Source organism: Microtus pennsylvanicus, chromosome 2 (assembly GCF_037038515.1).
Source record: "Microtus pennsylvanicus isolate mMicPen1 chromosome 2, mMicPen1.hap1, whole genome shotgun sequence".
Taxonomy (NCBI): Eukaryota; Metazoa; Chordata; class Mammalia; order Rodentia; family Cricetidae; genus Microtus; species Microtus pennsylvanicus.
In genome coordinates this window covers 139,674,967-139,702,473 of record NC_134580.1, presented here as the reverse complement: position 1 = coordinate 139,702,473, position 27,507 = coordinate 139,674,967, and the positions used below count along the sequence as shown (strand labels likewise).

General features: G+C 46.3%; 1 protein-coding gene across 2 annotated transcripts; it reads right to left on the bottom strand.

Annotated features, from left to right (window-relative positions):
* Positions 1 to 553: 553 nt before the first annotated feature.
* On the bottom strand, positions 554 to 26,384 carry Dnttip1 (deoxynucleotidyltransferase terminal interacting protein 1). 2 transcript variants are annotated; one of them, XM_075963013.1, is made up of 13 exons: positions 26,209 to 26,384; positions 25,647 to 25,717; positions 24,797 to 24,893; positions 19,689 to 19,787; positions 14,417 to 14,485; positions 14,159 to 14,212; positions 13,856 to 13,914; positions 12,692 to 12,740; positions 9,763 to 9,821; positions 9,607 to 9,667; positions 4,280 to 4,351; positions 1,006 to 1,061; positions 554 to 906 (listed from the first exon to the last, which is right to left on the bottom strand). In XM_075963013.1, exons 1-13 carry the CDS (start codon positions 26,311 to 26,313, stop codon positions 768 to 770), a joined length of 990 nt encoding a protein of 329 aa, XP_075819128.1. In that variant the 5' UTR covers positions 26,314 to 26,384; the 3' UTR covers positions 554 to 767. The 2 variants fall into 2 exon arrangements, with proteins under 2 accessions (XP_075819128.1, XP_075819129.1); XM_075963014.1 differs by having other exon boundaries at positions 12,692 to 12,737; positions 26,209 to 26,383.
* Between the last annotated feature and the right edge of the window lie 1,123 nt (positions 26,385 to 27,507).

Below are 27,507 nucleotides of genomic sequence, written 5' to 3'. Positions count from 1 at the left end.
GTCAGGGTCACACACAGATCCTGTCTCGGACACCCCCGTCTCCACAAATGTAATTGTCTTTTTTTTTTTAAATTTATTTATTTATTATGTATACAATATTCTGTCTGTGTGTGTCCGCAGGCCAGAAGAGGGCACTAAATCTCATTACAGATGGTTGTGAGCCACCATGTGGGTGCTGGGAATTGAACTCATGACCTTTGGAAGAGCAGGCAATGCTCTTAACCACTGAGCCATCTCTCCAGCCCCCAAATGTAATTGTCTTATGGTTCTCCGGTAGGTTTGGTGTGCTACCTCTGCAGGTCAGTGTTAGCCTGTAACACTGGGGTAATAAAGGCCAACAGCATTTTCCCTTTGGTTGGCCATCAAACCCTGGCGGGGCTAGCTGTCATTGCTCAACATTCCCTATATTGGAAAAAGGACAGGGGAGAGTGGCAAAGGACAGTTTTCCTAGTAAGATGGGGGGTGGGCCTGTGGTGGTCCTTTTCTGGTGTGCCCAGTACTTCAGCCCTTGTTCATCAGACCCCAGTAGGCAGTCATTAAAGCAGGCTCACCATTTGTGTTTATTACAAACTTTTTAATTGTCCAATAACTTTAAAAACAGAACCACATGCCAGTCCGGGTGCTCTGCAGTGAGTCACTACAAACTAGCTCATGTACAGCTTAATGCTGCTAAGATCCAACTAGACCCAGTCCCAGGAGGGCCTCAGCCGGTTGGGAGAGAGGGTCTTAGAGGCAGGCTGCCAAGTGGAGTAGCCAGAACACCTGGCTCAGGTCTGGGGCGGTGCTTCAGCAGCACGATGCTCATTTTCAGTTCGTAGTGTCTCCATGTACTTCCGCATCTTCTCAACCATCCAGGATGGCAGGACAAAGGACTTCAGCTCCTCCAACTTCAGGTCCAAGCATCCTCTGGGGAGACATTGGAGGGATGGTAAAGGGAGGGTGATGGCCTCATCCGCGTGCCTACCAAGGCAGATGGAGGTCCGAGAAAGGCCCCTTGTGTTTTACCTGTAGTCATCGCTAGCAGCCAGGTCTCGGATGTCCTCCTCAATGAGAAGGTAGGCCTGGAGGCAAGGGAGAGGGGTTAAGGTCTCTGAGTCATTTCACACGGATTCAGAAACAGTCTATTAATGTGTACGGCCTGCTACCAGCCAGACTCAGGATGCAGCTTACCGATAACCTGGGAAGAGTGTGTAGGAAGACACTGGAGGCTGGCTTTGCTGATTATTTGTGGCTTTTACACACATGACTTGTGTGGTTTATAACAAAATGGTGACAGCTAGCAGAATATGGAGGAGACAGGAGGAGGTGGTGTTTGCCCTGGGGACTTAGATAACTTGGTTTTGAGTTTGTGTAGAGGGGTGGGTTCAGTCAGCAGCGCTACTGTGTAGTGGCTGTAGCACTGAGTTCTCCCAGGTCTGTACAGGGCCACAGCCTACAGTCCTTGAGCTCACACGTGGTATCTGTTTTTGTTCCTGTAGCTCAGACTGGCCTGTAATTCTTGTAGCCCAGGCTGGCCTTGAGCTCATTGCAGTATTCCTGCTTTATCCTTAGAAGTGCTGGGATTATAGGCTTGTGCCACAGACACAAACACAATGCACACTAAATGAGATGTAATAAAGAAGTTTTAAAATTAGTATTGAGGATTAAACCTGGGGTCTCACACACATACCAGGCAAGCACTCTACCCCTGAGCTATATCCCCAGCAGCCTGCCACATCTTTTTTTTAAGATATGGTTTCATGTAGCCCAGGCTAGCCTCAAACTTGTCATATAATGGAGACTGGCTTTAAATCCCTGATTCTGCCTTTACCCCTCATGTATGTGCTGGGACACAGGTGCAACACACCATTTCCTAAAGACACACTGGTCTTTAGGAAACAAACAACCTCTTTTAAAAATTTGAGACAAGCCGGGCGGTGGTGGCGCACGCCTTTAATCCCAGCACTTGGGAGGCAGAGGCAGGTGGATCGCTGTGAGTTCGAGACCAGCCTGGTCTACAAGAGCTAGTTCCAGGACAGGCTCCAAAACCACAGGGAAACCCTGTCTCGAAAAACCAAAAAAAAAAAAAAAATTTGAGACAAAGCCTCGTAGTGGTAGTGATTGTCTTTAATCTCAGCATTTGGGAGGCAGAGGCAGTGGGGGATCTCTGAGTTTGAGGCCAGTCTGGTCTACAGAATGAATTCTAGGACAGCCAGGGCTACACAGAGAAACCCAGTCTTGAAAGACAGAAACAAAAAGAGTCTTGAAAGCAAGCACCTTTAATCCTGGTACTTGGGAGGCAGAGGCAGGCGGATCTCTGTGAGTTCAAGGCCAGCCTGAACTAAGAGTTAGTTCCAGGACAGGTTCCTAAAGCTACAGAGAAACCCAGTCTTGAAAAACCAAAACAAACAAACAAACAAACAAACAAACAAACAAAAAAGTCTTGTAAACAGCCTTTCCTATGGGCGTCTGACAGGATTGCAATCTTGCAGGAGGTGGGAAGGTGAGAGGGGTGAGGGAGCCTAGGAATAGGACTCTGCTGCTCTTCAGCCTGGAGGAACAGGCCTCGCAGATCTTCCTTCCCAGATTTCTGGTTGCTGTGGGACAATGGTTTTACCCTGTAAAGATTTGTTTCTTTTTCTTTTCTTTTCTTTTTTTTTTTTTTTAAATTTATTATGTATACAGAGCTCTGCCTGCATGTATCCCTGCAGGCCAGAAGAGGGCATCAAATCTCATTACAGATGGTTGTAAGTCACCATGTGGTTGCTGGGAATTGAACTCAGGACCTTTGGAAGAGCAGCCAGAGCTCTTAACCACTGAGCCATCTCTCCAGCCCCCAAGATTTGTTTCTTATACTTGTATAATAAACACTGACTGGCTAGTAGCCAGGCAGGAAGTATAGGCGGGGTGACCAGGTCGAATTAGAGGTTGGGCAATGAGAATTATGGAAAGAGGAAAGTTTCAGTCTTTTCCAGAAGCAGAGGACGCAAGATGTGATTGCCTTGCTGAAAAAGGTACCAAGCCGGGGCTGGAGAGATGGCTCAGTGGTTAAGAGCATTGCCTGCTCTTCCAAAGGTCCTGAGTTCAATTCCCAGCAACCACGTGGTGGCTCACAACCATCTGAAATGAGGTCTGGTGCCCTCTTCTGGCCTTCAGGCATACACGCAGAAAGAATATTGCATACAAAATAAATAAATAAATAAATAAATAAATAAATAAAAAAAAAAAGGTACCAAGCCATGTGGCTAACACAGACAAGAATTATGGGCTAATATAAGTTATAAGAGTTAATAAGAAGCCTGAGCTACTAAGCCAATCAGTTTATAATTAATGTAGACCTCTGTGTTTTCTTTGGGACTTAACGACTGCAGGAACCAGGCAGGACAGAAATCTCAGTCAACAAATGGTGCCCACGTGGACAACTGCATCGACTTAAAGCCTGAGAGGGCTTGGGAAGTAATTCTAGACAGAAAGAACAGAGTTACACGGCTTCTCGGTAGCATTTTCTCAGGTGGGCTGTTTGTTAGAGGAAATGGGTCTCATTTTAGAGAGGCTTCCTGACTCAGCTTTAGCTGCAAAAACTTTGCAGCCCTTTTAATAGGCTCTGCCACAAAACACTTGTTTATGGTGTTTATGATGACAGCATGCTTCTTGGGTGGCATGGACCTTGAAATACCATACAATTATGGCTCTGGCTAGTACCTCCACCATGAAGCTAGGTTCTCAGAAAGCTAAGAAATGGGGTGGATCCAGCTGTCAAAGCCATGCCTTTAATTCTAGCCATATTGTTTAGCAAATTAAAGACTTGTGTGATCAGAAAAAGAGAGATACAGTAAAGATAGTTTCAGACGAAAAAACCTCTAAACAGTTTGCAGTGTGTTTAAAAATATATGTACGCTTGGGAGAGAAAAGAAGAATTAAGTCCTTAAAAGAAAAAAAAGAGAGTAGTTGGGTATGGTGACACATACTTGGGAGGCAAAGGCAGGCAGAACTCTGTGAGTTCAAGGACAGCTTGGTTTACAGAGTGAGTTGCAGGACAGCTAAAGAAACAGAGAGAAACCCTGTCTCAAAAAGCCAAAAATTAAAAATAAAAATAGAAGAAATAGAGGTTAAAATAAAGCCATGTAAAGATGAAAAATATACAGTCTGGATACTGTATGTTATCAAAGAGGACGAAAAACTCAAGTCAACATCTGGTGCTTAGGGAGTCTACCAAATTGGAGACAAGCTGTGGCCAAGAGCTCGTGGTCCCTGGGTTGGTTGGGTCTTTTGCAGTGGCACATGTGAAAACAATGCTCACCATCTTTCCGCCTGTTGCCCGCATATGATGCTGCTCAGCTAGCCAGTGCTTGTCCTGAGGATCTGCCGCATACTGTGAGGGACAAAGCCAGTGGGGGAACATGTTAGCTTAATAGGAAGGGTTCTTCTCTTGCCCCCCCCCTTTTTTTACAGTTCTTACCAACCGGACTGTCTTAGTTAAGAGTTTTACTCTTTTCTTTCTTTCTTTCCTTTCTTTCTTTCTTTCTTTCTTTCTTTCTTTCTTTCTTTCTTTCTTTCTTTCTTTCTTTCTTTCTTCTTTTTTTTTTGAGACAGGGTTTCTCTGCAGCTTTGGAGCCTGTCCTAGAACTAGCTCTTGTAGACCAGGCTGGCCTTGAACTCATGGGGATCCACCTGCGTCTACCTCCTGAGTGCTGAGATTAGAGGTGTGCGCCACCACTGCCAGGTTTAGTTAAGAGTTTTCATTGCTGTGAAGAGACACTATGACCAAGGCAGCTCATTTATCTAGGGTGGTTTGCTTACAATTTCAAAGGTTCAGTCCATTATCATTTTGATGGGGAACTCAAAGCCCGCCCACAAAGTGACACACTTCCTCCAACAAGGCGATACCTCTTAATAGTTCCGGCTCCCTTTGGGGGCCATTTTCTTTCAGACACTACAGGGATTCTGTCTAGGGTGTGCATAGCCAAGGCTCATGAATCTCTAGAATGCAGGCTGAGCCAAGCCCAGAAAGCTTGGGGTTGCAAACTAGTTGCTGGAGATTGGGTTCGTGTCCACTCTCTTAAGTCCCTGTGGTAGCTTAAATATAACTGTCTCCCTCTCATAGGGAGTGGCACTACTGGGAGGTGTGACTTTGTTGGAGTAGGTATGGACTTGCTAGAAGTAGGAGTCACTATGGTTGTAGGCTTTGAGGTCTCCTCTATGCTTAAGCTACACCCAGTATTGCAGATCACTTCCTACAGCCTGTAGGTTAAGATGGAGGAATCTCAATTCCTTCTCCAGCCCCATGTCTGCCTGCAAGCCACCATGATGACAATGGACTAAACCTATGAACTGTGAGCCACCCCAATTTAATGTTTTTCCTTTATAAGAGTTTCAGTGGTCATGGTGTCTCTTCACAGGAATAGAAACCTTAACTAAGACGGTCAGACCCTTCTTAAAATACAGCATTTCTGGGGCTGGAGAAATGGCTCAGCAGTTAAGAGCACTGACTGTTCTTCTAGAGGACCCGGGTTCAATTCCCAGCACCCACATGGCAGCTCACAACTGTCTGAAAATCCAGTTCCAGGAGATCTGACACCTTCACACCAATGCACATAAAATAAAGATAAATAAATTATAAAAAATTAAAAAAAATACAGCATTTCTGGAAACAAGTGACAGTTACTTTGGATCTAGCCTGTTTAAAATGATCACAAGTGCCTTAGAACACCTATAATTATCGTGTGGTCAGTAATTTTTTTCTTTCTTTCTTTTTGGTTTCTGATAGGTTATCACTATGTAGCCCAGGCTAGGATTAACTCTGGATCTTCCTGTCTTTGCCTGAGTCCTGGGCCTGTGAGCATGTGCTAATTCCTGGTAAGATTGTATTTCCTAAAACAAAAGTCAAGAAATAGCATCATGTAAACCACCTGCTTCTAGAGTTCGACAAAGATAACCAAGGCTGAACTTCTTACCACCTGTCTGGGTGGTGACTCCTCCAGACCCAGCTGTGTCGCTGTAGAATGGAAAGCAGGACAACCAGGCACGGCTGTCTGTTAGGGTTCTGTGGCTGTGGAGATACGTGACCATGGCAACTCTTTTTTTTTTTGTTTGTTTGTTTGTCAAGACAGGGTTTCTCTGTATAACAGCTCTGGCTGTCCTGGAACTTGCTCTGTAGACCAGGTTGGTCTCAAACTCAAGAGCTCTGCCTGCCTTTGCCTCTGGAGTGCTGGATCAAAGGTGTGTGCCACAGACTGCCTGGTGCATGCAACTCTTGTGTAGGAAAACATTTAATTGCGGTGGCTCCTTACAGCTCAGAGGTTTAGTTATCCATTTAATCATGGTGGGAGGCAATGCAGCATGCAGGCAGACGTGGTGCTGGAGTAGAATCCTTGCATTTTGACTCAAAGACAACAGGAAGGCCGGGTGGTGGTGGTGCACGCCTTTAATCCCAGCTCTCGGGAGGCAGAGGCAGGCGGATCTCTGTGAGTTCGAGGTCAGCCTGGTCTACAGAGCTAGTTCCAGGACAGAAACCAAAAAAGCTACGAAGAAATCCTGTCTCGAAAAATTAAAAAAAAAAAAAAGGAAGACAACAGGAAGTGAACTGTCTGACTGGGCATGGTTTGAGCACATGTAAACCTCAGAACCCGTATCCACCGTGACACACTTCCTCCAACAAGGCCTTGGCTCCTAACTGTGCAACTCCCTTTGGGGGCCATTTTCTTTCTAATCACAAAGGTTGTGCTAGCCTCTAATCCCAGTACTGGGTGGAAACAGGAGGACCTGAGTTCAAGGTCACCTTCAATTTTGTGGTGAATTTAAGGTCAGCCAGGGCTAAGACCTTGTCAAGAGAGAGCCAGCATTTATTTTACAGGGTTCTTTTTTTTTTTAAATATTTTATTTATTTATCATGTATGCAATATTCTTTCTGCGTGTATGCCTGAAGGCCAGAAGAGGGCACCAGACCTCATTACAAATGGTTGTGAGCTACCATGTGGTTGCTGGGAATTGAACTCAGGACCTTTGGAAGAGCAGGCAATGCTCTTAACCTCTGAGCAATCTCTCCAGCCCCCCTTTATTTTCTTTTTTTCTTTTTTTCCCCGGCAGGTTTTCTCTGTGTAGCCTTGGATGTCCTGGAACTTGCCTGTAGAGTTAGGCAGACCTGCCTGATGGGATTAAAGGTGTGTGTGACAGATCACACCTGGCCTTTCTCTCTCTCTTTTTTTTTAAAAAAAAACAAAACAAAACAAAACAGGGTTCTTGTTAGGAACAATGATAGTGCAAAGTGGTAAATGTAGTGTGTGATACACAAATGCTCAAAAGAGCTAGGTCATAAAGTGGGCAGGCTGTTTAAGCAGAGAGGTGGAGATTCCAGCTATGATGGCTGTTTATTGGAGGTGGGGTCATGCCAGCTGGGCCAAGAATTTATGGCAATTCTTTTGGCTCTGTCTCTCAAGTGCTGGACTACAGGTGCTTGTCACAGTGCTGGCAAGTGCTCTACCACTGAGTCATCCTTGGTCTTCTTAACAAATGTCATTATTTTGTGGCGACAGGGTCTCATATGTAGATCAGGCTGATCTCTACTTGTGATTTCTCCCTGTGACTGTACCAGGCATATATATGATTACTTTCCTTTGAGTTTTAAAATAATTTCTCACTTTCCAAGTATTATAGTAAAAAATTAAAAGGGTGTGATTGCTGCTGCAGAAATTCTATTTTCAGATACATAGACATTTGTTGGAGCAGTTTTTTTTCCTTTCCCCCTGGTTTTTAGAGACAAGGTTTCTCTGAAACCAGGCTGGCCTCGAAATCATAGAGATCTGCTTGCCTTTGCCTCCCGAGTGCTGGGATAAAAAGGTGTGAGCTACCACTGTCCAGCGCTGGGGCAGTTTTTATCATCAAAAGGTTGGAAGGAAATATCTACCAATAAGGAAGGGCTTGCTGGGCATGGTGGCACAGGTCTATAATCCTAGAACTTGGGAGATGGAGGCAGGAGGACCTGGAGTGAGTAACAAGGGACCCCGTCTCAAAGAGCAATCCTGTGAATTCTATACAGTTGTTAAAGTAAAATGAGGGCGAACTCTTCTTGTAGTATAGCTAAGCTACTAAAATGTCATCTCAGGCCAGGCGTGGTGGCGCACGCCTTTAATGTCATCTCTCAGACTAATAGGTCTTTCTATAAAATTAGCAGTCAGCTACCATGTGGTGTCAGCACACGTCTTGATGCTAATCCCAGCACTCAGGTGGCTCTCTGAATTTGGGGCCAGCCTGGCCTACAGAGTGAGTTCCAGGACAGCCAAACCTACACAGAGAAACCCTGCCTCAAAACACCCCACCACCAGTCAATAAGTATTTTAGGCTTCCTAGTCTCATCCCTTTGTCTTTTTAAATAAACTTTTTAACCGGGCGGTGATGGCACATATCTTTAATCCCAGCAATCAGAAGCAAAGGCAGGAGGATATTGGATATTTGTAAGTTAGAGAATTAGAGTCCAGCCTGGTTTACAAGGTGAGCTCCAGGACAACCAGGACTACATAGAGAAACCCTGCTTCAAAAAACAAGTAATTTTTTTTCTTTTCCTTGAGACAACTCAGGCTAACCTTCAATTCACTATGTAGCTGAGGCTGGCCTGATTTTCCTGAAACTGCCTCTTCTCAAGGGCTGGAATGATAGCCATGTGCTACCAGACTCAGCTGTTTTCTTGTTCCTCTTTGGAAAGGGCCACCACTTTGGTTCTATTCCATTTACTGCTTTATGTCCAGCATTCTGTGAGTGTTCAGCATTTAATATGCAGTCAATACATATTTGTCCAATGAACCAATTACTTGTAGCAGAGCATGAGCTTGAACTCCTGATCCTCCTGCCTTTACCTCCCCTGTGCTAGGATTACAGGTGTGTATCATAATACCAGGTAAAAGGGGTCTATATTTCTATGATTAAAAAACAAAGTGTCAGCAGTGGTGGTGCATGCCTTTAATCCCAGCATTCAGGAGGCAGAGGCAGGTCGATCTCTGTGAGTTCAAGGCCAGCCTGGTCTACAGAGCGAGTTCCAGGACAGGTCCCAAAGCAACACAGTGAAACCTGTCTCAACCGCCCCCCCCCAAAAAAAAACCCATAAAAGCAGGGCTAGACATGGTCATGCATGCCTTTAGTCCCGGCACTCAAATGGTAGAGGCAGACCTCTGAATTTGAGGCTAGTCTGGTCTAAAGAGCCAGTTCCAGGGCAGGTGGAACAGAAAAATCCTATCTCAAAAAACAAAACAAAACTCCACAAAAAACTAACAGTAGAAAAGAAGGGTGGATCGCACCCCTGTTCCCAGCCTTAGCTTGAGCGGTGGCAAGCAGGAGGACTGCAGGCATACACCACTGCACGTAGAGACACTGCCCTTTCAGGGACAATCCCATGACAGGCGAATGGAGCTCTCCAAACTGGGCTGGCTTGGCACAGCTGGGCAAAAGGTACAGGAGACGGCTACAGGGAGCTAGAACGCAGATGTTTTGACTTCCAGGCGTGTGCCCGCGCTTCTCTGTGCTCTGCAGTCTCTAAGCTGTCTACATCATGCAGTGCATGCTGCTTCTCTGTGCTCTGCAGTCTCTAAGCCGTCTACATCATGCAGTGCATGCCTGTCCCTCCCAGCAGTCACCTACCTTAAAGAGGTGTGGGTGCTTGATGTAGATTCTCCCTCTGGTGCCTCCCATCCCTAAGGCCCTGAAAAATGAAAAATGGGTGGTAGTAGGTGCAGCCCCTGTCGTGGATCCCTGAGCTAACCCCCCCTCCCATGAGTACTAAGGGTTCAGACTTACTTGTTGGCTCGAGACCCCAAAACAAAGGTGGTAGATTCATTCAGCCGAGCTGGGTCCCACTGAAAGAAACAGGCCAGAGGGGAGGTTTACTGTGCTGTGCAAGGCAGCACCATGGCTTCCATCTCTTCCTCCCCGCTCCTCATCATTATTCAACAGCTTACGCAGGAAACAAAGTACTGACAGTATGTTAGGCTAGGGAGATGAGCTTACAGCCTGTTCCCCAGGAGTCCCCGCATACACACTGAAAGAACACTACCTGACGGGGCCATGAAGGGGCTGGGTGCAGGGCATGAGACATCAAAAGGGTTGGATGGAATAGATAAAAAGTCTCTCGTGAAGAGACAATGCCTGAAGTCACTTCTGGAAGGGTGAGTGCTATCCAACAGGTGGAGGGAGGAGAAGGGCAACCCAGACAGGGCAGGACACAGAAAGACTGATGGGTATTGTTTGGAATACTGGAGAAACAATTTCTGGAGTGTAATTTCTGTGTTGCTGAAGGAGAGGGGAAGTGAGAGGCACACAAGGAGGCTGGAGAGAGCAGCACAGAGAACTGGAGGACCCAGGCCACACTGATGAGTTTGTGTCGTGCGAGCCACAAACCACGGGGAACCTCTAGAAGCCTCTACTGGAAGTGAGAGCCTGGTGTGCTAACGAGTTCACTCTGTCAGCAATGTGGGTGATGGACAGAGTGCCGCGGGACAAATCAGAACTTGAAGTAATGAAGGGTGGGAGCTATGGCAACAGTGAGGAGGAAGTGGGAACAGGAACTGTAGCACACTCACAGGCTAAGGTGAGGGAAGACAGCAGGCAAGGCAGCTAAGGGTAAGGACCAGGAAACAGACTTGAAGAGTGGGCCGGGGGTGTAACTTAGCTGAGAACGGTTGGCCTAGCACATACAAGGCCCTATGTTCAATCCCTAGCACCATCACCACCACAAAAAGTGGAGCCCATCACAGTGGTGCACACCTATGGGCCCAGAGCCTATGAGGCTGAGACGGATCTTGAGTTCAAGGCTAGCCTGGGCTACAGTGAGATCCTACCTCAAAATAACAAAACAACAACAAAACCCATTTTTTTTTGAGGAAAGATCCTTATTACAATTTTTCTTTTCTCTCTTATTATTTTTATTTTACGTGCATATTTGTCTGTGTGAGGTTGTCAGAGCCCTGGATCTGGAGTTACATATCACTGTGAGCTGTCGTGTGGGTGCTGGGAATTGAACCCTGGTCCTTTGGGAGAGCAGCCACTGGTCTTAATCATTGAGCCATCTTTCTAGTCCCCTTCATTACAATTTTTGGATCTGCTGTGTTTAAGAGCTTGTTTGGAGGTTCTGGTGGGGGGGGCATAGCTACTTCTGAACAAAGAAGGACCTTTCTCTGCCAAGGAAACTTGTCCTCTAGGAACAAGAATGCAGCTTCAGAAGGGGTGCACATGAAGTGGTCTGGGTGGTGTGGGCCACTTGCCTAGCCTGCCAAGTCCCCTTACTGGACACAGGCTATAGCCAGAGCAGCTGTGTTTGACATGCCTGTGCAACTTCAGCAGAGAGGACGAGCACAAAGGAAGACATGCACGGTTTAAAGCAGAGAGGTGTGAGAAGGACAGAGGCTTGCGAGGTGTAAGACCGGTCCTGAAATATGAGAAAACCCAGTAAACAAGATCACTTCTGCCCACAGTTCAGAACAGGAACACAATCTGCACCCCATAACACCATCCCAGAGAGTAAGTGAGAGGACAGACAAGAGATCCTGGGTGATGCCTGCCCTCACCTACGAAGCAGTGTTAGTGGCTACCAGTTAAAACTCAACCCTCTTATTTAGAGACTTAGCTTTTGCTCTTAAACTTGCAGTGATCCGCATGCCTCTGCCTCCCAAGTGCTGGGATTATAGCTGTGTAGCACTGTGCTCTGACTTTTTTTCTCATTCATTCATTCATTCTATTTATTTATTAAAGATTTCTGCCTCCTCCCTGCCACCGCCTCCCATTTCCCTCCCTCCCCCAATCAAGTCCCCCTCCCTCGTCAGCCCAAAGAGCAATCAGGATTCCCTGCCCTGTGGGAAGTCCAAGGACCACCCACCTCCATTCTTTTTTAAAAACTATTTATCTTTATTCTATACGTATTGGTGTTTTGCCTGTATGCATGTCTGTGTGATGATGGCAGATCTCCTGGAACTGAAGTTACAGACAGTTGTGAGCTGCTATATGGGTGCTGGGAATTGAACTCAGGTCCTCTGGAAGAGCAGCCGGTGTTCTTAACCACTGAGCCATTTCTCCAGCCCCCTGTGCTCTGACTTTTAAATCAAACTCTGGGCCTCATTCATGTCAGGCCTCCAGCCCAGCCTTTTAGTTTCCCTCTAATTCCAATCAAGATTGAAGTCATGCCGTCTGCAGGAAAATGACCAGCTACAGGCTATCACACTCAATGATTGAGTCGGTCTCAGAAGGACAACACAGGTTTTCTCATGTGCGATTTTTAGATTTTATATAGATCTATAAAACCACATATGAATAAATGATATGAATGTAGAAAAGAAACTGCTTAGGGAAACAAAGGGGACTAATGGGAGGGGTCAGACAGAGAAAGGGAAAGTAGCCGAGTATGGAGAGGGGCGTGTTCTCAGTACAACATACCCATGTACAGTGGGTAAAAATAGAGCACAACAAGAAATAACTATTATTCTTTTCGTTCTTTCTTTTTTTTTGGTTGTCATCCTAGGGATTAAATCTAAGGCTTTTCATATTCCAGACAAGAGTTTTACTACCAAGCTATCCCAAGCCCAGCTTTTTATTTTGCTTCTAATCACAGTTTCTCCTTGGAGTATGGTCTGGATGGGGAAGACGGCTCTGGAATGGTGAGCACATCATCGTGCATCACCTCTGACCTCTTTACCTTACCAGAGCCTCGGCCACTAACCCACTCACACAAGCATACCTTGGGCCCTTCTCGGCGAATTGGCTCACAGGACTTTGGTTTCCATCTGCTTGGAAGGAAAAAAAAGAGAGGTGAATTCTCCAAGTGATGGAGGGAGGGACAGAGCCTGGAAAGAAGTTTACTAGGGGTGATGATGGCGCACTGTTTTCTGGCAACTCATTAGAAATATATATATATATATATAAAAGCCTGGACCAGAAGCTGCTTTAGAACCTAGTGAGAGGCAAGTCCAGGAATCTTCAAGTTGCAGTTTTCTCATTTGTCAAAAAGAGGTAAGAGCAGCAGCTGCCTTGCCCAGCTTGTGGTTCGTGAAGAAAGAAAATGTCTGGGTTACTTAGTGAGTTCCAGGTCAGAAAGGGCTACAGAGTAAGACCCTGTCTCCAAGACAGGACAGAGGCTTCAAGTTGGATGCTCTAAATGGATACAGATCATTATCACTTTGTCCAAACTCAGACTCACAACACCAGGAAGGAGCCCTGCAGTAGCCCGCCCATAGGCTGGATGACGGCACTAAATCATGGCAGATTCATCAGTGGTAACAAATGTGCCACTCTGGTGTCAGGTGTTATCAATAGGGAGTTTGTGCACATGTAGGGGCGGGAAGGGTTTCAGATAGCTCCGTATCTTTTACTCGGTTTGTGATGTATCTAAAATGCTCTATAAATAGAATTTTAAAGCGCTCTTTGATAACAGCCATTCTGTAGCAGTGCTTTGCCTTTTAATATCTTTTTTTTTGTGAGTGTCTCATGTAGTTCAGGCTGGCCTTTAAGTCACTATGTAGCTGAGGATAACCAGTAACTCCTAATACTCCTGCCTTCACTTCCTAAGTACAGGGATCTGAGGAGTCCACTACCATGCCCTATTAGTGCATAGAATTCTGACTTTTTCTTTTAAATCTGCTAAATGCCCTGTTTAGAGACTATCTGTAAGCTGGTACTTAGACCAGCTCTAAACATCCAACCATGAATCAGGTCTGGTGTTTAATCAAGCTGGAACCGCTCTGCGTGTACAACAGCAGCTGAGAACATCTCCGTCTCACAGCCATACCGGGCAACCCTCTCCCACAGGAGCTTAGACCACTTTCACTTCTAACCTCTTCCCACTCATGGCCATTCCCTCTCTCAGGTCCCTTCAGCTCTTAGAGCACTGGTGGCCCCTACTCACACCATGCCAGCTGCTGCCCGGTCATTTGACACGACGTGTCCAGGAGGCCGACCTTTCCTCTGCACAAAGAAGAGCTGTCAGAGCCCTGATCATGGGCAGCATCCCTGCTCCAGGGTGCTGGGGCTAGGTCAGTTAGTGGAGATGGTTGTCCAGAGAGAACCAATGACCTTGGGAGTGACCTGGAAAGCAACTGTTTCTCTTCTTGCCACCCCACGCCTGGAAAAGCCCAAAGGCAATGAAAGCCAAAGCCTTCTTTTGGAAGAGAAGGGCCCTTTCCCAGCTGTAAGGTCCATGCTTTCCTACCTTTTTGGGAATGGGGCTTCCTCGGTGGGACTCCTCTTCTGCTTGCCTGCCACGCTGAAGGGAACAAGGCTAGTTAGTGCCTGGGAGCAGCAGTTTTATGGGACTCCACCCTCTAGCCACCACCTGACCCAGATCTCAGAAGTCCTTTGGGACTTGGCCCTACCTGTGATGGTGTGTGAAACTTCCCAGGTCCACAAGTTTTACCTGCCTCCCACCTGACTGCCCTTTCTCAAGGTCTTAGGGCACAATGATTCTGACCTTGATCCCTGGAAGTTCATGGGTCAATCTGGGTATCACCTTTTCTCCATCTGAGAAGAGTAGCTTTGCCTGAAAGGGAAAGACCAGTGTTGCCAGTCATCGGCGTGGTGGAAGTGAAACAGTTTGCATGCCGAGCTTCAGAATGGGTTAACTTTCCCATAACCACCCAAGGGCATGGACTCACATTCATGTTCAAAGATGAACACGCCAGAAAGGCATGTGTCCATTTATAAAAAGTAGCTGGCTATGGAACACATTCTGCTTCTGCTTGTTGACCACGGAGGAAAGGAGTTGGTGAGACAGCTACTTACCATCTTTTTGTCATAATCATTGTTGAAGAGGTTACTAACAAAAGCTGGAGTGTGCTTAGTGTATGTGAGGCTCTGAACCTGGTTCCCGGCACAACAGCCAGCTCACATTAACCTCAGCACTCAGGCTGAGGCACTAGGATTGCTGCATGTTCAAGGCCAGTCTGGACAACAGTGAGACACTAAGAAAAACAAAGGTGTGTGTGTGTGTGTGTTTTGGCAGCAGGAGGGGTGAAAAACCCCAAGGAGAGAAGACCTGGCTTGGCAAAGGAGGGGACAGAGAATGGCGTGAGAGCTAGAGTCACAGATAGTTGTGGGCTGCTTGGATGTAGGTGCTGGGAACTGAACGAAAGAGTGGTATGGCTCTTAACCACTGTGCCATTTCCCCAAGTCCCATACTTTCACATCCTTTTAAAGAAAGATTTACTTTTATGGGTGCGTGTCTACATGTATGCCTGATCCCCAAAGAGGCCAGAAGAGAGTATTGGATCCCCTAGGACTGGGGTTATAGGGAGTTGTGAGCTACCCTGTGGGAACTGAACCTGTGTCCTTTGGAAAAGCAGCCAGCACTCTTAACCACTGAGCCATTTCCCCACCCTCTACTTTTACATCTTAATGCAGCAAAGAACTGCTTCTCAGTCTTTTGGCTAAGATCAAGTACAATATCTATCAGTAGGACGCAGTGGGGAACGCTTACTGAGCTTTTGTGTTAATACCATCAACACATTTAACACTTTCAGACAGAACCCTTATTTTGCAGGTGAGAAAACAGTAAGTGAAGTAACTCGCCTAGGGTCACACAACTAGTCAATCGATTTGTATTGGGGCAGTCTAAAACAAGAAAAAGCCTGCATTCTTTGTTACATTAATAACTGGGTGTGTGTGTCTTCATGCAGCGGAATAGCTGTGGATGTCAGAGGGGGACTTACAGAGCTGTCAGTTGTGCTGTCAGGCTTGGGCAAGCACCTTTAATTACAGAGCCATCTTGCCAACCCTTGTTTGTTTTTTTTTTTTTTTTTGGTTTTTCGAGACAGGGTTTCTCTGTAGCTTTGGTTCCTGTCCTGGCACTAGCTCTTGTAGACCAGGCTGGCCTCGAACTCACAGAGATCCGCCTGCCTCTGCCTCCCAAGTGCTGGGATTAAAGATGTGCACCACCATCGCCCGGCCCAACCCTTGTTTTGAAACAGGGTTTTTCCATGAAGTCAAGCTAACCTAGGACTTGCTAGGTAGCCAAGCTGGACTCTAGCTTAAAATTGCCATACGTTTGCTTCTGCCTCCTCATTGCTGGGGATGTGCCCAGCTTAGTCTATACTAACTATCATGCAAACATCTCCTGTTATATAAACCAGGCTGGCCTCAAATACACAGAGATCCACCTGGCTCTGCTTCCCGAGCACTGAGATTAAAGGTGTGTACGAGCAACTCTTAATGAACATATGCTATCTGCAAAAATAAAATGAATAAAAGCAACTACCTTCTAGAAGAAAACCAAACAATTAAGAGAAAACTCGAGGCAAAACTCAGCCAATAAGCTCAGTCATTTCCCCCTAACAAACACTGGAGGAAGAGTTAGGGAGATGAGGAAGCTGAAAAGGGCAAGATATGGCATAAGAAGTGAAACCAACGCACCTAAAATAAAACAACTGGACAGGGAAGTTGGCTCAGTGGGTAAGGATGCTTGCCATTAAACCTGAGCACCTGCATTCACCTCGGAACTCACTAGGGAAAGGAGAACTGACTCCTGCAAGTTATTCTCTGACCTCCTGTGCTGACGTTAATGTAAAACAATTACTACCACCACCATCACCAAACTAAAACAATCCTAGTGTAATCATCTTCACATTTAGTCTGAAGAATCTTTTCTTTTTTTCAGTTTTTCAAGACAAGGTTCCTTGTATAGCTCTGGCTGTCCTTGAACTCAGAGATCTGCCTGCCTATTTCCCGAGTGTTGGGATTAACAGTGTGTGCCACCATGCCCAGCTATTTATTTATTTATCCATTCATTCACTGATTCATTTCATGTGTATGGGTGTTTTGTTTGCATACCAGAAGAGGGCACTGGATCCCATGGGACCACAGTTACAGACTTCTGTGAGCTGTTGGGAACTGAAACTCGGGACCTCTGGAAGAGCAGTCAGAGCTCTTAACTGCTGAGTCATCTCTCCAGCCCAATTTTGTTTTTAAAGATAGGATCTTACTGTGTAGCCCAGGCTAGTCTAGAACTCACTATGTACACCAGGCTGGCTACAAATTCACAGAGATCCTCCTGCCTCTATTTTCTGAGTCCTGGGACTACATGTGTACGCCATCACATCTGGTTTTGAAACGTAGGTTTTGTGAGAAAGAATCCTTTCTGATAGAACTGTAACTGCAGTGTAGTTACCATCTCATGTGCTTGTGTTGCCTGTATTTGTGCTGGGCTTGAATTTAAACACACTGCTCCATCCAAAGCCCCTAGCAAAGCCCTGGTGGTAGGGAGTGGCTCTATTCCCTGCTTCAGAGATGAAAAAATGAAGCTTAGAAGCAGAAGGAACTTGCTCTAAGTTTTCTGGGCCCCGAGCTTTAACTTGCTCTGCTCTGATTCCAAGTGACCAAAACCTCCTGGGTTCCACACCTGTGCTTCTAAGCACTTCAGCGCTGCTAGGCTGATCTGCGTGGCATGTTGGGGGATCAGGAGACTGGAAAGCAGCGATACAATGATATGGATCATGCCCACTTAACTCTTCAAACAAAATGATATATTATTATTCTTAGTGTGTGTTCAGACATATACACTTTAACACCCATGGTGTCAGAGGACAACTCTGTAGAGTTGGTTCTCTTCCTTTTGGTTGGGTTCAGGGGTTGAACTCAAGTTGTCAGATTTTTGTGAAGTGCCTTATCCACTGAGCCATCTCCCCCATTCCTTTGTCTTCACCTCTTATCTGAACTCCTCCGGAATCTCCTAACTCCTTTTCCAATCCAATGTTCCCAGAGCAGCCAGAACATTGTCTTTTCCTTCTGTGGTGCTAGGGATGGAGCTCAGGCAAGCACCGTGCTGCCGAGTTACACTCCAGTTCAGCAGTCGAAACACAAACCCCACTGGGCTCCTCTTGTGGTTACCCATCTACCTCTTTCACTGGGTTGAGTGCTCTGCCTACTTCTGCAGCCATGCCATGCACTACTGTCTCCCCCCTGTGAAACTGGTCACACGCCACCCCTGCTCCTAGACACACTCCATCTCTTCTTCCCTGGACTCCTCATCTAGCAAACCCTCTCACCAGACAACCACTTGTCAAGTACTATCAAGGCTATGCCCATTCTGCACATTGCTCCAGCCTGGTGCTAAGCATAAGTAGGTCCTCAATAAATAACAAATGGAGAGATAAGAAGATGGGGACCAGTGAGCGAGCTCAGGAGGTAAATGCACCTGCTGCCAAGCCTGATGATCTGAGTTCCATGCTCAGGATTCACTTGGTAGAAGGAAGAACTTAGAAAATTGTCTTCTGACTCTATGTACTTGCATGGAGCAGGCACACATGCACTCAGAACTTGCCATGGAATGCACACATGCACATGTGATATACACACAAACAGAGAGGAGAGGGACTGGAGAACCACACAAGTGAAGGTCTTCTTAGTTTAGTCCTGCCTTGGCTCAACCTTACGAAAACACTATTAGCAAACGTCTGTTGTTAGCGAATGCTGCAACTGCTCTTGTACAACACTCCCTCCTGGAGTAAAGAAGCTGGCCTTTCAGGGACTTGGTGGTTTAAACTTCAGTCTCCGAGAACCAGAGGTTCAGGCAGTGGTTCTGCTCCTTTCTGAGGCTCTAAGTAACTGAGCCTATCTTTCACAGTCAAGTGAAGCATAGTTAATGGATTCCCAGTCAAGCAAAGTATGTGGCCGATGCGACAATCCCTATTAATAGCAGCAGCTGACACAGACAAACAGGTTCTCTAGTGTCTTGGAATACAGTCATTTATAGAACGGGTGTCAAATCTGACCACACCTGAGATACAGGAAGGCAAAAAGGGTGCTAGGTCCCACAACCCCTAAAGGGTGAGGGTTACTTGAAAGGATCCATCAACGACTTGCAGAGGCGAGGTGCATTATGAATTACAACTTGTTTTTTTGGCTTGCCTTTTAAAAGAATGTGACAATTTTTTTTTTTGTTGTTGTTTTGAGACAGGGTTTCTCCGTGTAACTGCCCTGGCTGTCCTGGAACTGGCTCTATAGATCAGACTGAGATCTGCCTGCCTCTGTCTCTTGAATGCTGGACCACTACCACCTGGTGACAAAATTTTATTTATTCACTTACTGTACACATGTATGTGTGTGGATACTCGTGTGTGTTAGAGGACATCTCCCAGGAGTGGGTTCTGGGGAATTAAACTCAGGCCATCATGCTTGAGGGCAAACATCTTATTGGCCCTGGCTTGTCTTTTAAATTTCTCTAGCTTTATTGTGGTAAAACTGACAAACATATATTACATATATGAGGGAGTACAATGTGCTGACCTGGTGTATGTATGAAATGATCATCACAGTTTTATATCATCACTATACACAGGTGTCACTATGTACGTGTACATGTGTATACACTTAAGAAGCAGACATCAAGTAAAGAAGAATACCAACAACTACTGTCACCATTCTACGTATTGGAGTCCAGAATGAACCCACCCTGTGACTGTCAGCTTCCTTAGCTTCCCAGGTAACCACCACTTCATTCTATGTTTCTGTGAGTTTCTTCATCTGTCAAACAGGAATGAACAAAGCAGTCCTTACAGGGCTTGTCTTTTCTTTTTGAGACCTAAGTGAAATGACACACCTGGTATGGCACCTGGCACAGACTTAAGCTACTTTTCCTCCTGCTTTGTCAGCAACTGCCCCAAGTTCTTCCTAGATGTAAGTGGCTTACCGATGCCCCTCAAGTCCCATTAATGACAGAGCACTTTTCTTAGCCGCACCCAGGGCCTCACCTGCTCCAGGCAGCTCCGGCAGGCCTCCTGAATCAGCTGCTCCGCGTCTACTTCTTCCCCGACATTGTCTCGCACGTTCAATGCTGCCTTCTGGAAGAACTGGGGGAGATGGGGACAAGGAGAGAAGACTTGTGAGTCTGCATGAACCAAGGGAATCTAGGGAATATGGGATCACCATGGATGACTGTGGGCTTTGCTTATGCACAGCCTCTCAATTTCAAAATCACATGTAAAAACTGCTACACCTGTAGCAATGGGCCAATATAGGCAGAAAACATCAAGTTAATGAAAAGCCATGGATTTTCAAGTACCAATCCCTTATCTATGGGACAGGGAAGGTGACCTGTCCAAGAATCCCAGGATATCAGCAACACGAACAGACAGGTTAAGTAGGGCAGATGCTTCCTCTGCTGGGTAAGAGGGAGAGCATGGATTGTGAAAGTACCAGGGCACTACATGAGGCCCCAAACACCTGAGAGGCGCCTGGGAACACAGTGTCCAAGTTGGATCAAGCAGATGTCTCAGTGAGTAACACTCATAAATAAATCTTTTTTAAAACACCCAAATTGTATCCTTAAGAGAAAGAATCAGTTCTCTCTTAGATACAGGAAATTCTGGAGACTACAAACAGTGCCCCTACTGTGGGAGGCAGCTATGAGGACGCACTGTCAGTTCCCACTGAGCGACTCCAGTGCGTCTGTTAGCATCAGAAACCAGGGAGACTGCCAGGCGTGTGGTGCACGCCTTTAGTCCCAGCACTCGGGAGGCAGAAGCATGCTCTCTGTGAGTTCTGGGCCAGCCTGGTCTACATAGTGAGTTCCAGGGCAGCCAGGACTGTATAGAGAGATACTGTCTCAAATCAAAACATCAAACAAACAAACAAAACCAGGGAGAGCAAATGATTGCACAAAGCACCACCGTCCTGGAGAGCAACTTTCTTTCCCTACTACTCCTCAATGCCACAGTGAGGAACTGACCCCTTAGGAACCCCCCCAAGTGAATAAAGATAGAGATTTACAGCGTTATTGCAGAATAATATTTTCAAACTAAAAATTATGTTAATTATCTATTTATGTATTTACTTATTTAGTATGCATGTGGAAATAAAAGGACAGCTTGCGGGAGTTGGTGCTTTGCTTCCATGATGTGGGTCTTGGGGATTGAACTCAGGTCTTCGGCATAGTGGCACGTGCCTCTCCTTGCTGAGCCCTGTCATTAGCTCCACTGTGGTATTTCTTGTGACATGAGAAAAGCTGTGAACAACCTGGGTCTCCTAGGAACTAGTTACAGCATACTGATGAAAGAGACCACTCTGTAACTATTAGGAACCAGGATGAGCTACTGTGTGGTGGTCTAGAAACATCATCAAACATATATGAAGCCAGCCACGATGACAAGGGTGTATGCAAGTGACACAGCTGGAAGGCTGCAGTCACTGTCGGCAGTCTTCTGACGGTGAGTCCTAGTGACTTTTAGCTTTTATTTTAAAATTATTTATAATATTTTGTAAGGAATATTTTTCTATTTTGCTTTTAACATTTAAAAACTGGTACTAATATGTATGTGTATTTGAGCACGCTGGTGCCACAGCGGTGTACAGAGGTCAGAGGGCAATTCTGGGGAGCTGGAGCTTTCCTTCTACCATGCTGAGTTCTGGGAGGCTTCAGGACGAGTGCCTTACCCACTGAGCTGCCTCACTGGCCTGTTTCCTGTTTTTAGAACAGGGCCTCACATTGCCCAGGCTGACCTCCAACTTGAGGTATAGCTGAGGATGAGCCTAAACTTCATCTTCTCGTCACTACCTTCTAAGTGCCAAAGTTACAGGCACACGCACATCTGGCTGTAGAGAATATTTTATCAAAAATTTGAAACAGGAACGTTGAATTATTCAATAAACATCTAATACCCTCCATATACACAGTCCAAAGTCCTACTATATTTGTTTTACTATGTCTACTCATTCTTCTACCCATCTATCCATAATGTTATTAATTATTATTTGCAGTGCTTAGGTGCAAACCCAGGGTCAGTGTATGCTAGGCAGGCTGAGCCACACTGCTAACCTTAAAAAATACCATTACATTTATATATACATACATACATACATACATACATACATACATATAATATGTGTGCATTCATGTGGGTGTATGTCATGGCATGCTTGTGGAGGTCAGAGGACAGTCTGTAGATTTGGGTATTACCTTTCTATCATGTGTTTTATGGGAATTATATTCAGGTTATCAGGCTTGGCAGCAAGTACTTGTACCTTCTGAGCCACCCTGATGGTCTCAGCTTTTAAAATTTTGAGATAGTCTTAGTAGGTAGCTTAGGCAGCCTTAAACTAATCCTGCTTCCACCTCCTCTGCTTCTCGAGGGCTGTGCTCCACCACTACCTGGCTCTTTTTTTTTTTCTTTAAATCTTAAATTTACTTTTATTTCAAAGGCACATCTGGCAGCTATAGGGAGAATAGGTTTAAAAAAGAAAAGTCCTATCTGGACGATAGCAGGAGCCTGGATGAGAAATAGTGGAGGTGTGAACCAGAGTGGGACATGGGATATTCGGGAGTAGAGCACTACATACAGAAGATGGAACAGAGAGCAGGTTTCTATGGGAAGACCTGAAGCTGAGCTCTGATCCCCACTGTGTTCCTCCTCATGGTAAGCCAAAGGCAGCTTTGTTTTCATGGCTGCCCAGGACAAATGCCTTGGGTATACACGTTCTCTTCTCTTTCACTGTGACCACAGCCACGGATGTAAAAGTACATAAAATTCTTTTGCTAAGGCCCAACACTATCGTCTCTTGCTGGGAATATTTTAGTTTCCTAACTGGGTCTCCTGTAGTCTATTCTCTACATGATAGTAATTCCTTTTTTTTTTTTTTGGTTTTTCGAGACAGGGTTTCTCTGTGGCTTTGGAGCCTGTCCTAGAACTAGCTCTGTAGACCAGGCTGGTCTCGAACTCACAGAGATCCGCCTGCCTCTGCCTCCCAAGTGCTGGGATTAAAGGCGTGCGCCACCACCGCCCGGCTTCCTTTTTTTTTAAAATAGAAAATATATTGATTATTTATGTATTTATTTCTCTCTGTGTATGTATTCTCATTATGTAGCACTAGCTCATCTGCAACTTGCTATGTAGACCAGGATGACCTCGTACAGAGATCTGCCTGCTTCTGCCTTTCAAGGGCTGAGATTAAATGTATGTGCATGCCACCATGCTTGGTTTATAAAATTATTTTTAATTATGTATATGTGTTTACAGTGCTTGAGGAAGCCAGAGATGCTAGATCTCCTAGAGCTGGAGTTACAGGCAGATGTAAGTCACCTGACCTTGATGCTGAGAACCAAACTAGGATCCTCCATACAAAAACAGTACGCACTCTTCACTGCTGAGCATCTTTCCAGCCCCTCCTTAAAAAAAAAAAAACCAACAATTCTTTTAAAGCATTCACAGGTTGAAATAGAAGGATCAAGGTTATAACAGCCAGGCAGTGGTGGCACACGCCTTTAATCCCAGCACTTGGGAGGCCAGCACTTGGGAGGCCAGCACTTGGGAGGCCAGCACTTGGGAGGCAGAGGCAGGCGGATCTCTGTGAGTTTGAGGCCAGCCTGGTCTACAAGAGCTAGTTCCAGGACAAACTCCAAAGCTACAGAGAAACCCTGTCTCGAAAAACAAAAGAAAAGAAAACAAAACAAAAAACCAAAACAACCCCCCCAAGGATTCTAAGCTTCTTTGAGCCCCAGTAACAACTGACTTTAAAAACAAAACCAATTGAACAAAAACTATCTCGGGCTGGAGAGATGGCTCACGGGTTAAGAGCATTGGCCGCTCTTCTAGAGGACCAGGATTCGGTTCCCACAGTGAACTCTAGCCATAGGGGATCCAACACCCTTTTCTGACCTCTGTGTGCACCAGGCACACATGTGGCACACATCTATGCATGCAGGCAGAACACTCATACACATAAAAAAAATTTAAAAAACAAACAAAACCCAAAACAAAAATCCAAAGCCCAACAACAACAACAAACCAAAACATCCAGAAAACAAAAACCCAAAGTGGCTTCAAAGTTTTTACATGATCTACAGTTACTTCTTTCTATGAAGCCTGCATTATCCAGATACCAAAGCAGGATGAAGAAAATTATAGGCCAAACTCCTTAATGAACATAGAAGAAAAATTCTCAACGATATACTTGTAAACTGATTTCAGAAAACATGGCAAACATGAGTAAGCAAGTTTTACTCCAGATATGCAGGGATGGTTCAACATTTGTAAACCAGCAATGTAACTCATTACACAATGGATTCAAGTCAGAAACCACATGATCATCTTATTAGATCCAGAAAAGGCTTCTGACAAAATAAAACGTTGCTTTGTGATAAAAAGTCCTGAATAAACTTGAAAGAGAGGGAATGTATCTCAACATAACAGAGGCTGCATATAACAGACCTACAGCTGACATTATATTAAACAGGGAAAACTCAAAACTGAAATCAGGAGCAAGGCAGGGAGTCCACTTTGTCCACTCTTCTTCTTCTTCTTTTTTTTTTTTTAGATAGGGACTCTGTGTAGCCTTGGCTGTCTTGGAACTCATTCTGTAGAACAGGCTGACTTCCAACTCTCAGAGATCCACCTGCTTCTGTCTCCTGAGTGCTGGGATTAAAGTCATGTGTCACCATGCCTGGCCTTTTCTTTTAAAGATTTTTCCCAAATGTATGTATATATATAGATAGATAGATATCTATAGATCTATCTATCTATCTATCTATCTATCTATCTATCTATCCATCCATCCATCCATCCATCCATCCATCCATCCATCTATCTATCTATCTGTGGAACATATACACTGTGTATATATCTGAATAGGCCAGAAGAGGGCACTGGATCCTGGACCTGGAGTCACAGGTAGCAGCATTCACTACTGATCCTTGAACCACTTTCCCAGCCTCCATTCTTCTTTTCCTCGACCAAGGGGTCTTACTATGTAGTCCCAGCTGGCTGTCAACTGCCTCAGTCTCCTGAGTAGTTGGGCCTGCTACTGAACATGGCTGTACTGTCTGTTTTAGCAGTGCTGTTAGCTTTAACCACCGTGCCCCTCTTACCTTCATGTACTTGTTGAAGACACTCTGGATCTCCTCATTGATGCTTGGCTGCAAGACAGCACGGAGGAGATCCATAGAGATCGCTGGGTCTGTGAAACTACATTCAGGAGGGAGACAGTCAGGAGTCAGGGGAAGTGTCCCAAACATACTTCCCAGACTGGGCAGAAGCAGTACTGGACACACCAGCCTTGTGCTCAAAGTCTGGGCAGATCACAGACACGCACGCACGCACACACACACACACACATCATTTTGTTTCATCGTAACTCTCTCTGTGAAGTGGGAAATTTATATATATATATACACACACACATATATATGGGCTCTCACTGTGTAGATCAGGTTGGTCTCAAACTCAGAGACCCACCACCTGCCTCTGTCAAGTGCTGTGATTACTAAATCATTGGCCAAAAACACAACTAGAATTCCAAAGGCCCATCCTGGGTTCTTTCCCTTCCCTAGGCAGGACACTTAACTAATAGCCCCACATCACAGCTGAGAAAACAGAGGCTAAGAGAAATGAAGGGACTGTCCAAATAATAATAATCGTCAGAGCCTGAATTATGACAGTTGTCTGAATATCGGTTTTCCATTCTCTGACTTACAGATCTCAGTCGCAGAAAGGGGATACGTGAGAGATTGTAGCAGACTGTAATACCTTCCCTGTTTTGCTCCTGAACATGAAACTGACTTAAGGTCACTGGGAGAATCACAGTCCCTGAGTCTCCTCCCGCCCCGCCCCCCACTCCAGGACTCTTTCTGCGGGTTGATCTCAGCGCAGTGGGATTCCCAAAGGACTCACCCAAGTCCACATAACCGGATATAGGTTTTCACCCAGGGCCAGCCTTACCTTGTAGTCATCTGCGAGCGGCGGCCCCTTCGCTGCACCTGCCGGTGTTTTATCATTATGTTCCAAGGGTTCTGTGGGGACCAAGGGAGCAAATGTCACCGAGGTCTCTCGCGGTGGGGACGAGGAGAAAGTGGGTATAAAGCTAAACCTAGACGTTCCTGCTTCTCACTTCTCCCACCTTGGGGCGAAGGGAAATTCAGTGGCTGGAAGACCCTGTCAGGGCGGCGGAAGGGCAAGAGGAAGAGCAGCAGTGTTTACCAAGGGTCTACTCTGTGGCGGGTGATAAGGGCGCTCTACCCGCCTTTATCAGCCCATCCCACTACAATTCCATCAAGCTGAGGTTACTGCTGTTCACTTCACAGAAGAGAAACCTGGCGCTCAGAGGTTGTCACATCAGGCCCACGTCACCTAGCTAGAATCTGAATCCAGGTCGTCGCACGGCACGGAGAAAACGGCAACCCCAGGGCCGCACAGCCGCCGCGTTCTCTTGCCCGCGGGCCTGGAGCCCGGGAGCCCGAGGCCCTGCCCGGCCCGAGCCCCGGCCTCGCCCGGGCGCCCTCACCGTGAGAACCGGCTGTCCTGCCGCGCCAGCGTCGCCCAACTCCAGGCTGCCTCGTTCCCCCACGCCGGGGCCCCGCGGCTGCTCGGTGTCGCCAGTCGCCCCCATGGCGCCCCCGACCCACAACAACCTCAGCTCGACTCAGCCACCGGAAAGCGGCGCCGTGACGTCACGGGTGCGTCCCGGCCACCCGGCCGGAAGCGCTATGCGGGTGCGCGGTGCAGTTGCTATGGGAACTGAACTGCCGCCTGGGAGCCTCGACTGAGTGGGTTTCCGGATCTTGGGTGTGGGGATAAGGTTGGGGCTTCCAAACCCATGGACGACGACTGCTGGGGACCGAGTGTGGGTGTTCGGGTGCCGAGGGATGAGTGTGGGTGTGAGGGCGGCAGAGCCTAGACTGCAGCTGGGGAGCCCAGGGTTTCGGATGGGGGCTGTCCGAAGTAAAGTCTTGGAAACTGCTGGACATCTGATAACTTGATACAAGGCCCTGGAATTGGAGCGATCCGATTCAGGAACCAGAGAAGCCAACAAGAGGAGGGCTGCCCGTGCCATCCCAAATACCCACTAGCCTAGGAGGTCTGCCTCTTGTGTCTGAAGGCATCAGGAATGAAGGTTGAGTTTTGGCTTGTGAACTAGCCCTGTTGCAGAGAGCTGGTTTTCCTTCCCCTAGATGGTTGAGGATGAAGGGTTTAGCAATTGTGATGTTCTCCAGAGCCCCACTTAGCACTGTCTCAGAGGGAAGCTGGGTCTGTGAAAGAGTAGAATTACGGGCGATAACGTTTCTCTTTGTAAGTTACAGTAATCAGGTGGTGTGAAGTGTATGAGTTTTGCGTTAGGAAAGAGAGCTGTTGTGATGTGATTGTTACCGTTGGCCATGGGCAGATATGATGCTGCACATAACCCCAGACCTCAGGAGGAAGTAGCAGGAGGCTCAGGAGTTTGAGGCCAGTCTGGCCTGCATAGCAAGACCCTGTCACGAAGCCAAGGGCTAAGAACATTGGCTGGGGGACTGGATCTTTGTCCTCTGCATACTAACTCATGATCACTCTCAGTTCCTTTCACAGGGACCAAGTTGTAAACTTTTTTGTGCACTTGTATTGACGCTGGAACACTTGGAGGCTGCTTTCCCGTGAGTTCTGACAGTTGCCAAGGATGGACAGAATGTTAGGCTTCAGTTACAGCACTAGTTTGGTAATTTTTTTTTTTTTTATTAAGTTGTCTTTCCAGTTCTTCCCTCTGTCAGGGGCTAGGTAGGGCCAAAGGCCCTTCCAGGTCTCTGTGGACGGAAGGAAGAACACTGAA